The sequence below is a fragment of the Nyctereutes procyonoides genome, unplaced genomic scaffold (assembly GCF_905146905.1).
Source record: "Nyctereutes procyonoides isolate TBG_1078 unplaced genomic scaffold, NYPRO_anot_genome, whole genome shotgun sequence".
In the NCBI taxonomy this organism is placed as follows: Eukaryota; Metazoa; Chordata; class Mammalia; order Carnivora; family Canidae; genus Nyctereutes; species Nyctereutes procyonoides.
The window spans coordinates 36,742,603-36,757,057 of record NW_026575046.1 but is presented as its reverse complement, the minus strand read 5'-3'; the positions used below and the strand labels follow the sequence as shown (position 1 = coordinate 36,757,057).

General features: G+C 42.6%; 1 protein-coding gene across 4 annotated transcripts in view; it reads left to right on the top strand.

The window, feature by feature from the left end:
• Positions 1-812: 812 nt before the first annotated feature.
• The window catches only part of EBF1 (EBF transcription factor 1), a 385,879-nt gene continuing 372,236 nt past the window's right edge, over positions 813-14,455 (top strand). For all 4 annotated transcript variants that reach the window (XM_055325553.1, XM_055325552.1, XM_055325551.1 and 1 more), the window contains exons 1-4: positions 813-1,015; positions 3,158-3,314; positions 3,857-3,920; positions 4,570-4,625. In XM_055325553.1, the coding sequence (XP_055181528.1) occupies positions 882-1,015; positions 3,158-3,314; positions 3,857-3,920; positions 4,570-4,625 (411 nt within the window). In that variant the 5' untranslated portion in view covers positions 813-881. The remainder of the gene's footprint in view (positions 1,016-3,157; positions 3,315-3,856; positions 3,921-4,569; positions 4,626-14,455) is intronic.

The window sequence follows — 14,455 nt, the reverse complement described above, 5'->3', positions numbered from 1 at the left end:
ACTGGATTCCATAGGGAAAGCCTGCAAATCACTTCTATTTTAGCAAGGAGAAAACAGAATCTCCATCCAGCAGGGTCCACCCCTCTCTCTTTTTCCCCTCTCCTCTCTCTTTCTCTCTCTCTCTCTGTCCTTCCCCCCCCTTCCTCTTTCCCTCTCTCTCCCCCCTTCCCCCCACCCCACTCTCCCTCTCTGGTGTATCTGTCTACGGCAACCAGCGTCCTCCTCATCTATACGCACTGAAAGGAAAGAAACATCTTTGGTTGGGAGAGAAGGAGGAAAAAAAAAAAAGAGAGAGAGAGAGAGAGAGGAAAAAACTTGCCTGGTTGTGGAAAATGACACTTGAAGTAGCAAAGCCGGCAGCGCGAGTTGAGTCTATTGTTTCTTAAATTGCCATCAGGGCTTTTTTTTTTTCTTCCTGCTTCTTCAAGTGAAGGGTACCTCTACAAAAGGAAACTCCAGCCCCTCCTGTCCTCCACCGGCCTGTGATCATTACAAAAAAAAAAAAAAAAAAAAAAAAAAAAAAGAAAAAAAAAAGCAAAAAAAAAAAAAAAAAAAGCACCCAAACCAAAAATTAACCAACCAAACAACCCCCAACAGCCAAGCATACATCTCTATTTTTTTATTTTGGTCTTTTCGTTGGATTTTCCCTTCTTTTTTTTTTTTTCTCTCCTTTTTTTTTTTTCAGGTTATCGCTCAGTTTTGAGTGAAGGTTTACATTTTTAAAAAATTTGCTTTCCAGCCCGCCTTGATCTTCTAGCGCGAGTTCATCGTCTCAAAAAAAAAAAAAAAAATCTCTGGCTGGCGTTTTTCTTTCCTTTTTTTTTTTTTTTTTTCAATATTTTCAAGGGGGAGGAGATTTTCCACAAGAAAAGGTTGTTTTCATGTTTGGGATTCAGGAAAGCATCCAACGGAGTGGAAGCAGCATGAAGGAAGAGCCGCTGGGCAGCGGCATGAACGCGGTGCGGACGTGGATGCAGGGCGCCGGGGTGCTGGACGCCAACACGGCGGCGCAGAGGTGGGTACCGCTCGGGGACCGCGGCCGGGGAGGCGAGCCGCAAGCAGAAGAGCCGGGAAGCGGCGGCGGCGGCCGCTGCGGGGCCGGGCCGCGCTCGGGAGTCCGCCGCTGCGCTCGGCTCGCCTCCGGGGCTCCGCGCTCCCCGGCCGCGCTGCCTCGGTCGCCTGCGGCCGGAGAGCCGCGAGCTGCCTGCGAGGAGTCCACGCTTTGCCGGCACTTTCTCCTGCTTCGCCTGTGACTGTTTTCATTTCGTTTTAAGCCAGAAGAGGCGTCTCACCAGCACGATGTTGGATATCTGTGTTTTTATGTGATTGCTCTTTCTTTCCTGGCTGGCTGTCTTCGCTTTCCTTTTCTTACTTTCTTTCCTCCTTTTCTTTTTTCTTTCTTTTCTTTTTTCTCTTTTCTACCTTTTTTCTTTCCTTTCCTTCCTTGTTTTCTTTTTCTTCCCTCCTTTCTAAACTTTTTTCCTTCTCTTCTTCTTTCTTTTCCTCCTTTCCTTTCCTTCTTTCCTTCCTTCCTCCTTCCATCCTACCTTTCTCCCTTTCTTTCTCCTTTTCTACTGCTCTCCTGTGTCTTTTCCTTTCCGTCCTCTCCTCTCTTCCTTCTTTCCTTCCTCCCTTTCTTCATTCTTTCCTTCCCCTTCTTTCTTCACCCCTCCTTCCTCTCTTCTCCTTTCCTTACCTCTCTTTCTCTCCCCTTTTTTTCTCTCCATGTGTCCCCAGAACCTTCTCTTAATTCCTCGGTCTGGTTCTCTGTCCCCCTCTCGCTAGCTTTCAGTTTTTCTCGGTCCACCGGTAGAACAGCAACTCCTAACTTCAATTCTGACATCCCCTAAAAGTCTTCTCCACCCTCTGTCACCGGTCCCTTCCAGCCCCTCTCCCACTCTCAGTTCCTGAGATGCTAGACTGTGTGGCCTGGAGGCACTGCCCTTGGAGATTGACGTGGGGGAACTTTTCTGGGCACTCTTATCACCCTTTCCGGGGACTCCTGGTCCCAAGTGAGAAATGGTCTTTATTTCCCCCCCCCCAGACCACCAGCTGGGCTTGGGGGAGTAGAAGATCTGGCGGCCCCCGGCCCTATCGGACTCGGAGAGGGCGGAAGGGGAAAAAGGAAGATGACTAATTACCTCATCCTCATCTTCTCCGGGCAGGGGACAAGTGTCTGCAACACTGTTCCCATCCCCGCTGAGTACACGGATGGGGGTGGTTAGTAGTGAGAGTGAGTTGGGTAACTGGCCTGGGAGCGAAAGAGTGTGTGTGTGTGTGTGTGTGTGTGTGCGTGTGTGTGTGTGTGTGTGTGAGCGCGCCCTTGTGTTGAGCAGGTCGGGTTGTCAGTGGCCTCCCGGCGCCCCTGGCACCCGAGCCTCCAGGTCCCCCACGGGCGCGCTCAGTTGGCACCCCTGGTCCACAGGGTTTCTGGAATGGTGTGTGGATTTCTGTGGAACAGCGAAACTTTGTCAGGATAGGTCTTTTAAAAACACCCCCAGCTCCCGGTTCCACAGCGACCACCCCTGACAGCTCTGAGCACCCCCCCCCCCGCCAGATCCTTTTTCTCACTTGCTTTATTCGGGGAGGGGGCATGCGGTTTCCCGAGGCCGGGCGCCCGCGCTTGGCGGGGGCACATGAGGTTTCCTGGAGGCTGGCTGCGGCTTCGAGAAGCTGAGCCTGTTCCCCATCCATCCTCACCTGCCCTCGAAGCTGAGGCGGGAGGCTCGTGGGGGTGGCGGGGACAGATTCCCCTGCTCCCCTCCTTCCAGGTTGTAAAGGACCGAATGTATTCCGCGAACGCGGGTTCACCGCATCCACCTCCACCTTTCTGCCTTCCCACGCAGCGCGCGTCAAGTCGGAGTAAACGCTTGCAGGGTTTTATCTCCTGCGCAAAACCCAAACAAAACTTTCGCGGCTCTTCCGCGAGTTGGGGGGGGGGCGCGCCCCGTGCTCCGCGGGAGGATTGGACACGCGGGAGCACGCATGTCCACGGCCGGGTGGGCCCGGGGCGCCGGAGGGGGCGTGTAGGGCGCCCACTGGGGGCTCTGGGGGTAGAGGAGGTTGATGTTTGACGGGCCTCCCGTGTGGAAGGGGTGACAAAGGGTCGCGCGTCGGTGTCCCGCTTAGCCGTCTAACTCTGCGTCTTTGGCCGCAGCGGGGTGGGTCTGGCCCGGGCTCACTTTGAGAAGCAGCCGCCTTCCAATCTGCGGAAATCCAACTTCTTCCACTTCGTCCTGGCCCTCTACGACAGACAGGGCCAGCCCGTGGAGATCGAGAGGACAGCCTTTGTGGGGTTCGTGGAGAAGGAAAAAGTAAGTGGGCGCAGCGCCGCTGCCCCTCGCCCCCGGCCGGGGAGCAGGCCCAGCCTCTTGGGGAGGCGCGCTCCTCGGCGAGTGCAAAGCATCCATAACACACTCCTGAGCGGGGTCCCCCAAGCCACTTCCCGTCCTGGGCGAACCCGGGCTCCTCGTCCGTGAGGTTCTGCTCCCAAAAAAGTTCGCGTGGAGCCCCAGAGCTGGAGAGAGGCGAGCCCGGCTTCGCACTCCAGAGTCAAGGGCGCCCGGGATGAACCCGCCCTCAACCGCGCCACCACGCGCGGCTCCTGCCTCTGCTGGCCCAGGCCCGAGCCCCCAGGCCCCACGGAATTTTCTGGAAGGGAAGAGGGAGCAGTAAGGGTCGGGAGGGCGGCAGAGGGATCACAGGTGGCCGCAATTTCTGCTGCTCCCGGGCCTGTCCGGTTCCCCGGCTGGGGGTCCGGTCCTTGGGAAAGTTGCCTCGAAGTCGGTCCACACTCGCTCACGCCGCCCTCTTTCCTGCGTCTCTTGTTGTGTCTTTGCGTCCTGCTGCAACCCAGGAAGCCAACAGCGAAAAGACCAATAACGGGATTCACTACCGGCTCCAGCTCCTCTACAGCAATGGTGAGGCTCGGGTCGGGTCCGCGCCGGCACCCTGGGGCCCTGGGTGAGGGCAGGGTGCGCGGGAAGATCCAAGCGGACCAGGGCCCCGAGCACGCGCAGGCGTCCACGGTCCTCGGGGTCACCGGGCCTCTCCTAAGTTTCGCCTAAAGAGGTTTCACCCGAGGAGGCCCCGAGGAGCCGGAAGGCGGCCGCAGCGGGCTCGCGCATACCTGGGGCCAGGTGTGCAGGCCTGGCCCTCGCAGGGGCCATTTCTTTCCCCCTCCCATTCCTAAGGCCTGTTTCCTTGGCTTAGCCCCGACTCCAGGCCTTGAGTCCTTTGGGCTGGGCTGGGGTGGGCTGGGCTGGGGTGGGGGGCTCGTGGCCTTGATGGCTCCCGGAGAGCGCGCAGAGGGGCTCCCTTGGAGAGAAGGGAGGGTAGCCAGGTGGGGGTCCTGCCACATTCTCAGCTGCCGCGCTTGGGGACTGGCCCCTCTCTGGACACTGGGGAACGTGGGGGTGGTGGTGTCCGGCCGGTGCTTCTCTGGGACAGTAGGCGTTGCATAAGCCTTAAAGCCCCATTCTTTGTTTTTTGTTTGTTTGTTTATTTTGCGGCAGATCCTCTCTCACTTAATTTTCTTTCGTTCCCCTTTCCCCTTCCCCTCTTCCCCAGGGATCAGGACGGAGCAAGATTTCTACGTGCGCCTCATCGACTCCATGACAAAACAAGTAAGTTTCTTAATTTCGCGCCGTGGGGTGACTCTAGGGCCTCGAAATTTGGGGAAGTCAAGAAGCTGGCTACTCTTTAGCGCGGGGTCTGGGACTTGAACTCTGGACGCCAGGGCGGACCTCAGACCCCGTTTCTCAGCGCAGCCTTCCAGGTGCGGGGTACACACACTAGCGTCCACCGCGTGGGGAAGATGGCTCGACGGCTCCTTCCCACCAAGGGAGACTCAGGCCTTGTGCTTTAAGACTACAGGGTCCTGAGTGGGGAGAGTAAGTGCTGAACTTCCTTTGACCCGCCGAGAAGCCCCAGGGGGCGCAAAAGGTGCCCGGGGGGCCTTGGTGTAGAGTGGGCTGAGCCTATGAAACCCGAACCCCCTCCGGGCCTCTCCTGGGAGATACAGTGCAGGGAAGGGTGTGGGGGGCCTAGGTAGCTTACTCAGGAGTGGTGAGATGAGCTGAGAGCGCAGATGACCCACTCCACAGATTTTTTTTTAAAAGGAGGAGGTGGTGGTGGTAGTGCTGTTGGAAGAGGGAGCCGCAATTGTTAGAGAGGATATTTTGCAAAAATCCTCCTGCTTTTGCCTCCAAGTTTGGCAAGAAGCCAGGCAGCATGAGTGAGCTTGTGGTCTTAAAGGTACATAGACGGCATTTTCTTAAACTCTCCAACACGCGGGTGTCAAGCAGTATACATTAAGGTTGAGTTATGGTTTAAAAGATACAATTATGAGCCGAGTCAGAAAAGAGGCCTGACGTTTTAATGAGGCACAGGAGCCTTTTTTTTTTTTTTTTTTTGATTTTAAGAAAAAGTTTAGTTTCAGAATTAAGTAGCTGGTTAGGTAGTTGGAGGACTTAGGCACAAAAAAGAACCCAGCTTTATTGGGTGGAGGAAAGAAGTTAGAACAAAGAGAAAAGTTATCCATTGTGTACTAAAGAGGAATAAAACTTATTTGCTTGATTGCAATTTTAAAATATCCCCTTTAAAATAAGGATAAAATAAGGGTATCCCTTCTTTCACAGATAGATACTGACTTGGAAGTTTTCAAATTATGGTACATATGCATATTTAAAAATTATTTTTAGATAAGCGCGGCTTAAATATGTTGTACAAAATACACATTCATAAGCTGCTGGAAGTTTTAAAATCTACTCAGCAAGAACCTTTCAATAATAGCTAATTTTGATTGTTAGGTCTCATATTTCATTGTAAACCAAGTAGAAAACATGAGGGTGTGAAATGCAGTTTTAAAAATAATAAATAAATACCTATTGAAATCTATTTCAAGTTATGTCCTTAAAATATTTGACTTTCTTGAAGATTTATTTCTTGGTTGATTGTTCAGAGTAAATTCACATTTATACTTTTAGTCTTGGTCTTATTTTCTTTACTCATTTTGATTATTACATAGGATATTTCTCTTTCATTTGGACACATTGGATTTTGTTAAAAATTTTTTTTCCCTTCCAAGCAGAAACACAAAAGCCTGATTTCAGTAACTTTTTTTCTTTTTCTTTCTTTTTTTTTTTACTGTATGAAAACAAAAATATCTTAAGTGGAGTTTTGTTTTAAAGAATTGTCTTTGATACCCTAGATATCTTTTCCTGCCATTCTCATCAGAGGAAAGAAAACAGGGGAGGAGGAGGGAGAAAGTATGAACTCAAATACATATTCCATATGCATTTATTAGAAATTACTTTTTAAAAGATAAAAAAATCCCCACAAATCAGTGTGAAAGGGCTTGTCTACTTGTGCAACATTGGTCACTTAAATATGAAATCATAGGCAGCACTATGAAACAAACAATTGTAAGGAGTGCAAAACTAGGACACGTTTGAAGTGATTAACTGCCTTCAAAACTTTTAGACCCCTTAAACAACAAATGCCACCAAGAACTGATTTTCCCATTATGAAATGAACTGACTTTACACAGTCTCATATGGTGGAGGAATTATCTTGCTTTTTATAAAGCAATACATCAAATATCATTTTACTAACGAAGTCATAGAGCTTAAGGAAAAATGACAGCATAGGGCATTCTTTGACTGCCTGGTATTATAAATTCTATCAATTGGAGGTGGGGGCCTAGAACAAGATTTAGTTTATTTTTAATAATAACAGGTATGAGAAAGTCATTTGCCATAATATGACATCTCAGTAAAAGTTACAATTATAAATGTATGCAATTGTGTATTTTGATGGGGAGGGACCTGAAAAAGGTTTAAATGGTTATCTGAATTTGTTCTAAAAATATCAAAAGAAAGGGATTTCTTTTCTGAGGCATACCTGTTTACTTTCATAATAACGGTCTAATGCCTTCTGTGTAGGTTTCACTTTGAAAGGCAATCCCTGCCCATTATCTGTTTGTTGATTATGTGCTGTAAGAGTTTGGGAAGTAGGTTAGCTTCTTGTATACACCGTTAATATAATAGTCTTAAAAAAAGCAGATCAATGTGAAGAAGCATAACTTTTCCTGGCTTTGACATAATTATTATATTTTAGTCTTAATGAGTAAAACAGCAGATTCTCATCTAGCTTGAAATTACTGTGATTTAAAAATTTTTTAAATTTCATATTTTCATTAAGTATGCAGTGGCCCCTTGAATCTTGAATCAGAAGTAAGGCTTGACATTAGCTGACTGATTAAATAGTTAAAATTTTGTTTCCCCTGTGAAATTCTTCCAGATAGACTCAGGATTTTGATATTTAGAGTACAAAATAGGATTGAGTGAAGTTATCATAAAATTTTGGAGGGAATACCTAGCCAAAGTTCAAGTGTCTTCTCTTAGCTGCTTGTTTGTAACATTTTTCATATCAGAGATGCAGCTTTATGTGTGTGATGTCTTATCTTGGACTCAGAAGTTGGGGTTAAAACTCAAAGAGAATCTTTGGCAAGCAAAATCCAAAACTATCTGTGCACTCAATATTTTTAAAGAATGTTCCTGAACTTGAGTGGAGTTAGCAGCATTGAAATCAAACAGAAATGTACTCAATCAACCAAGATGTATTGGCATGACACAGTATTTCACACCTTTTCAAAGTGTCTCATTACACTACCTTGGGTAATGACTCTTAATTTTGGACTCAAGCAGGAAAGATGAAGTTTTATTATAAGTGAATGTATAAGGATCCGAGCACCCTTATCCCAATGCCTCTCTCATAAAACACAAAGGATGTGACGATATTTAAAAAATTCATCCACCAACTAGAAAATGAGAGGCTTGCTTTTGGGAAGGGTTGTTCAAAACCAAGTTTAGCCGGACTAAAAATAGGTTGTTTTTGTGTCATTGCTGTTTTTGGTATTCCATTAGTGAGCATGCAAAAAGGCCTGTAGGATCCAGAAGTTTATGGTTGTTGCATTCAGAAACAATATCTACTGCAGAAGCTCAAATGAACCCAGTGGGGAGAGGTCTGATGTTTAATGTGCCTCATTTCAGACTTTCATGTAGTATTTGAAATATGATTACGTTCTGTGATTGCTTAGGTGGGTTAACATTAAATAATTTTTTAAAAAAGCCTTTAACTTATCTTCTCTCCTACCATCTTGCTTTAAAAAAAGTGACTTTTCTTATAATTTAGAGAAAGAGTACTAAGTTCCATAAAGTTATCAAAAACAAAGTATTCCTGCCCACAGACAGAAGCTCTTTTTTTGGAAAGGGAAAAATAACAGTCACATAATCCTTGTCGAGTATGGGCTTGAAGGTAGATGATGTGGTAAGGGGACCCTAAAAAGTGGAAAGCATAGTGGGAAGTCCAAAGTACGATGATCAGAAATGCTGTCCTATTTCTCTTACAAGCTAATCTTCTTTATGTATTTGTTTTGTTGTTCCCGGTACTTTAAGTTATTGATGCAAGCACATTTCTTCCTATTGATTGTTTCATTATATCCTGCCTCAGCTACGTAGATTTGATTAACAACCCTTTCAGTTCATGGTTCTTCATTGGTAGATAAACACATTTTTAGTATATCAATAAGTTCCAAAGGAATTCAAGAGACCAGCCGAGAGATTCTTTCCTACATTTGGAAAAACCTACAAACAGAAAAAGACAGGGCAGGTTTAGAGTCAGGAGCCACCTTGTAGCAGCTTTCTCTCTCCTTTGGTAACATGTCAAAAATGCAGGTGATTTAAATTTCCTTGCACATAGAGGAATGAAGAAGTTTGGAATTTTTATGCATGATCAGGACCTGTGTTTGGGAAAATGTAAACTCATCACAGTGGAAAATGTGTTGTTTGGAGTCTGGGGGTGAAAACAAAGCTGATGGTTTTGGAGAGATTGCCGGAGCCAGATGGCCTAGTACTTCCCCAGTCTGGCGGCCCAACTGCTCCCTCCTGGATAATATACAGCCATTTGTTCGGGGATATTTACGCTAGAGCTGTTTCCATGTGAATGTTTGAACAGCATTAAAAACGAACATATTAGTAGTGATGCATTTATCGAACTCAGATGACTACACCAATAGTCTGTTCTTACGTCTTTCCTTATAATGCTGAGAGGAGTGAAGGAGTGTTTGGATGTGGGTGAATTGTTTATATAGTTGTTGAGCAAGAATGATTTGATCTCAGAGCAATTAAAATATGTAAGCATTTGGAATAAAACTAATGGAAATAATGATAACACCTACCTTGAAGCTCTTTTGTGACAATTAAATGAATTCATACATGTGAAGTGCTTAGAATAGTGACTGGCACATATTAAGTGCTTAATAAATTAGCTGCTTTTATTATTTTATTATTATTATTATTGTCCCATTGGGTTGACAAAGCCAGCTGTATCTACTAATATAGATGTAAATGTAGTTATCATATGAGTGAAATATCTCTTACTACTGTTAGAAAAAGAAATACCATGTGGGATTGTTAGAGTGATTCAGTTTTTATCTCGGTGCTTGAATAATATCGGGGATTTTATTTCTTTGAGACATTAAAGATGTATTCTAAAGCTAACTGCTTTCGATACACATTCTCTTTTTATTCAGGACTGTGATGTAACTGAACAGCATACTGAATATGATATCATTCCTTTGCAACTTTCCTAATTCAGTTCTGAAAACAGGCCTTCTTAGCTGCTAAGCTGAAATTACATCTTTATAATTTGTTCACCAGTAGCCCAGCTGCTAATTGAAGCAAAATAATTTTTTATTTTATCCCACTATTAATGTTGGATTGCTGTTTGACACAATTGTTTATGAAATGTCAGATTTGTAGTGTTTTCTTTGGCACAGGTTAATTTTTAACTAGGGCTCCTTCACCTACTGGAAATTTCTGGGATCACATAAGCTAGCACTTTTTTTTTTCCTTAATGACAAGTAATATAACTTGGTGGTTGAATGCAATGATTAATATTATAGTACATTGATATTGTAGGTGTTCATATTATTTTTTGATTCGTTCCAATTCTTGGTAATTTGCTACCAAAGGCTTGTTGACAGTCTGTATTTAGAGGATATTTTACTCCTGTTTGAAGGAGGTACTTTGTACATTCATGAACTTATTTTTGAAGGTGACAAATTCGGTTTGGCCTTTATTTTGTATGTAGAAAAAGAAGTAACATTTTCAGGGTTACTGCTTTTACTTAAATGGAAAATTAGGAGTTTTTGTTAATTATGAATCACCCATCTCTCTCTTTTCTCTCTTTCTTTCCATCTTTTTTCTTTCCTTCCCTCCTATCCTCCCTCTCTCTCTCCTTCCTTCCTTCCTTCCTTCCTTCCTTCCTTCCTTCCTTCCTTCCTTCTTTCTTTTCTTCCTTCCCTCCTACCTTCCTTCTAATGATGACATGTATCCTATTGTTTGGTTGTAAACCAAAAAAAGGCTTCTCATGAAAACATTTGTTCCCAAAATGCTTTTGGGTTTTGAAGAACTAAAGTCAAAACTATTTTCCTCACCCTCTTTGTTTTGGCATAGAACAAAAAGAGTTAAAACTATTAGAAGAGTAAACAAAGAAAAGGCCTGCTTAATTCTCTGTATTTCCTTTGGCATCCTATTGAAGTGTGATCCTGGTGCGTGTTCACTGTGTATTTTTCGTTTTTTCGGTGTGGTCTTTATCCATAGTAAGTTTCAATTAACTTTTAAGACCCAGTGATATCCTAGAAAATCAGGGATGAATCACACTTTACAAGATGCTATCTAAAACAGTGGCAACTGAGGCAGATTTTCTCCATTGATTGATTTGTTTCTTTTCAAAGGCTGAATAGGTGGATTTATAATTGGGAATTTGAAATTAATGCATTTTAGTCTTTCCCACTAAAACTTCGGGCACTGCTGTTGCATAAGGGTACGAAAGTTTAACAATTCCCATTTTTTCCTCATTTTTGTTCATTATGAAAAAGTATTCTAAAAAAATCCTCAGTCTGAAAATTAATGAGGTGTTATAAATCCTTGGATATTTTCTTTCTGCTTCTTAGAACAGGACATTAGGGAAAGGGGAAAGAGAGCCAGTATGTCAGGAAACTAAATCTGCTCCACATAGGTCAAGTTTTGACAACTTCATTATCAATTTCACCAGGTTTTTAAATTTAAGTTGAAATTAGTGCTGTTTATTCTTTTAGTTTTCTTCCTGCACAAGTATTTCTGCCACCTTCAGGGATTTACTTGCCATTGGCAGAATTAAGGTCAATATTGTTTTCTGCTTGATACTGTATTTTTTATTTCTTAGGTGAAAACCTGCACTTGCTTTGCCATCAGTTCATTTATTTAAATAATATATTTCATATGCTTTCCCTCCCCCTCCTGCCCATGTCTGTAACAGGCCTCTGGTCCTTACTCTTGATAAACACATTGATTTATTTAAACCACTGTTGTCTTTGTCGCTCTCACAACAGACTACCTTCCTCACAGTGAGCAGACACATGATTTACTATGGAGGATGAAAATAAAATAAGCCTTCTTCTTCGTGTTCCATTGTCTGGGCCCTAAACCAGCTGTCTATTAAAATGGTTTCACTTAAAATAGTCAATGCTGTTTATATGCTTCTGTGATCTCCCAGCTGATCCAGTCCCAGCAAGCTTTATTCACACCCCACAGAGACACATATTTAAATTAGTAAGAAAAGCAGAAACTTCTAAGTTGGTTTAAGAAGCTCCTTTTCCTTTTAGGCTTAAAGTCTGGGTTTGCTGAACTGTGAACCCATCTTGACGTGTGTACAAAATGTAGATGGTAGAAAGTTGATGTGTGGCTCTCAGTTGTGTGTGTAAGCTGCAGGGAAAGCCTGGTGACATTTTTCAAAAGTCTGTCTTACTAAAGAAACTCTGCTTCAGATATACTCAGCAAAACAAATTTATCATATTTTACCATTTTGGATCTCATTAGAATATTGATTTCTTGGCTCATATCTTTTATATGATATTGTATGTGTGTGTGTGTGTGTGTGTGTGTTAAGAAGGCTTTTCAGTGACAAATATTGCATCAGTGACGTCAGAGGTAGATCTGCCTGTGACTGAGGTCCACTTTTTAACTAATTCTGTTATACTAATGTTCTAATTTATTGTACTTCCAGGATTTTAGTTCTACTTCATAGGAGAATGAAAAGACTCTCCGTTTCTCTTACTTTTATTTCAGAAATCATAGAAGTAGCACTTCTTTCCCTGTGTTTATGTGCTAAAAAATATTGCTCTGTTGAGGCATCAAAAAGAGGGATGGCAGAAACTTTATGCTTCCACTCCTCTCTAGAATTCCTAACTATTTCTGAGCAAATCTGAACTCATGCTTTTATTTTTCTATGCTTGATTTAGAGGATTCTCCATTTTGATTCTGCTGCCAGAAGTGAATTGGCAGCTTGGCATTTAGTAAAGAGGTGCATTACAGAGGTGCTGGGCCTTCAACAAATGATATTCAGTCACTAAAGATAAAAACCTGGGATCCCTGGGCATCCATGGGTCATCTGTTTAGGGCAGTGGTGAGCATATCTGCACTGTGGCATGTCTTTCATTGAATATCACCATGGATATCACTGGTTTTGGTGGAATCAGCAGCCTCAACAAAAATAATATCATCTAGAAAGAATCAAAGTGAGAAGGCTTATATAACTGAAACACATTCCTCTTAAAAAAAAACCAAACTTTTTTTTTTTTTTACAGGAAGGAAAACCCTACCATATCTGTGGATATATTTATCAAGTTACTTATATCAGTTTAGCATAACAAAAAACTGAAATTGAAACAGAGGGTTATTGGGATATTAAGAGAATATCCCAAACATGTAGTGATAATAGGATGTCACAAAAATGCATGATTAAAATTTTTAATCAAAAAAATTTTTAATCACCATGTTTGATACCTAATCGGTTACTTACAGTTATTTCTTTGATTTGAGCAGTGATTGGAATAAATAAAGCAGACAGATAAAATTTTTGGCTTTCAAAATGTTTTTGATTTACTCTGCATTTTCTTGAATAAAGCAACTTCTTGGGTATTTGAAAAGATCTCTTAAGAATACAGGAAAGAATCATCAGTGGATGCTGACACTTGTGGATGAAAATTTTAGGCATCATATGATATTACCATAATGGAGATGATCTCTCCAAGAGGATGGTTATGCATTACATAAAGTGAAGTAGTAATCTAACAGTGGGGAAATCGGACTATGATCTCTAGTGGATGGCAGTCACCACCTTAACCAAATGGTCAGAGTTTACTGCCAGTAATGGAACTAGTTGACAGTGTGATCTGATATACTGGGAAGAACCCAGAATCACATCTGTAGCATTCTGGCCCTGAATTGTGTAACTTTAGCCTAAGTCTGAGGAAACATCAGACAAACCCAAACTGAGGATACTGTACAAAAGAACTGGCTTATCGTCTTTAACAATGTCAACACCATTAACTCGACTCAGGAACGTTCTATATTAAAGGAGACAGCACAACTGAATGCAGTGATTGGTACTGGATTTTTAAAATCATTTATGTATGTATGTATGTATGTATACATGCAATGAAGGACATTATTGGGTAATTGGTAAATGTCAGTAAAGCCTGTAGATTAGCTTATGGTATATCTGTGCTAATTTTCTAATTCAGATACTTGTACTGTGGTTATGGAAGAGAATTCTTCATTTTAAGGAAAATATATGCTGAAGTATTTAAAATATGTCTGCAGTATACTTATAAACAGTTTAGAAAAAAATAGGAAAGAATAAATGCTTTTAGTGAAGTGTAAACATTTGAGGGAGATGATTAAGGAGTATCTTGTAATTCTTTATATATTCTTGCAGCTTTCCTGTAAGTCTAAAATTATGTCAAAATAAAATGTTGAAAAATACAAGGTTATGATAGACTAACCATAAAAAATGGTTTTGACTGCTAGTGAAAGGTTTTCTCCTTATACAAGTACTTTACATCATGTTTTTATTTGTTGCAATTTTTGTTCTGTAATGGAATTAGATATTATACCCAGAGCCTGCTCTAGAGTCTGCCCACACTGTGTCTTCTAAAAGTCCCAGGTTTATAAACAAAGCACATTAAAGCCAACTACAAAAGGTCACCATAGCATCTCTGTACTAAATAAAGATAGTCTCTGGTTAATTTAAATAGTTTTGCCACCAAGAAATTGAGAGTTATCTGAATGTGTGAAAGTAATTTTATTAATAATTTGAAGCAGTGTTTGTATTATGCACTGATAGAGTGTTAAGTTAGTTAAAATGTATCCTGATGTAGAGCTTTACTCTACCAATAGCTGTGTTTTTCTCCGGCCCAGGTATTAGCTTGTCACCCAGGTATTAGCTTGTCCATATTCCAGGAGGCTGCCATCTCAGGGAAACTTCAGGGTGATTTTAAGCAAAATGTTTGTATGCACATTACTAAAAACAGACAAAGACAAACTGGCTGATGAGGTAGTTTGGAGCC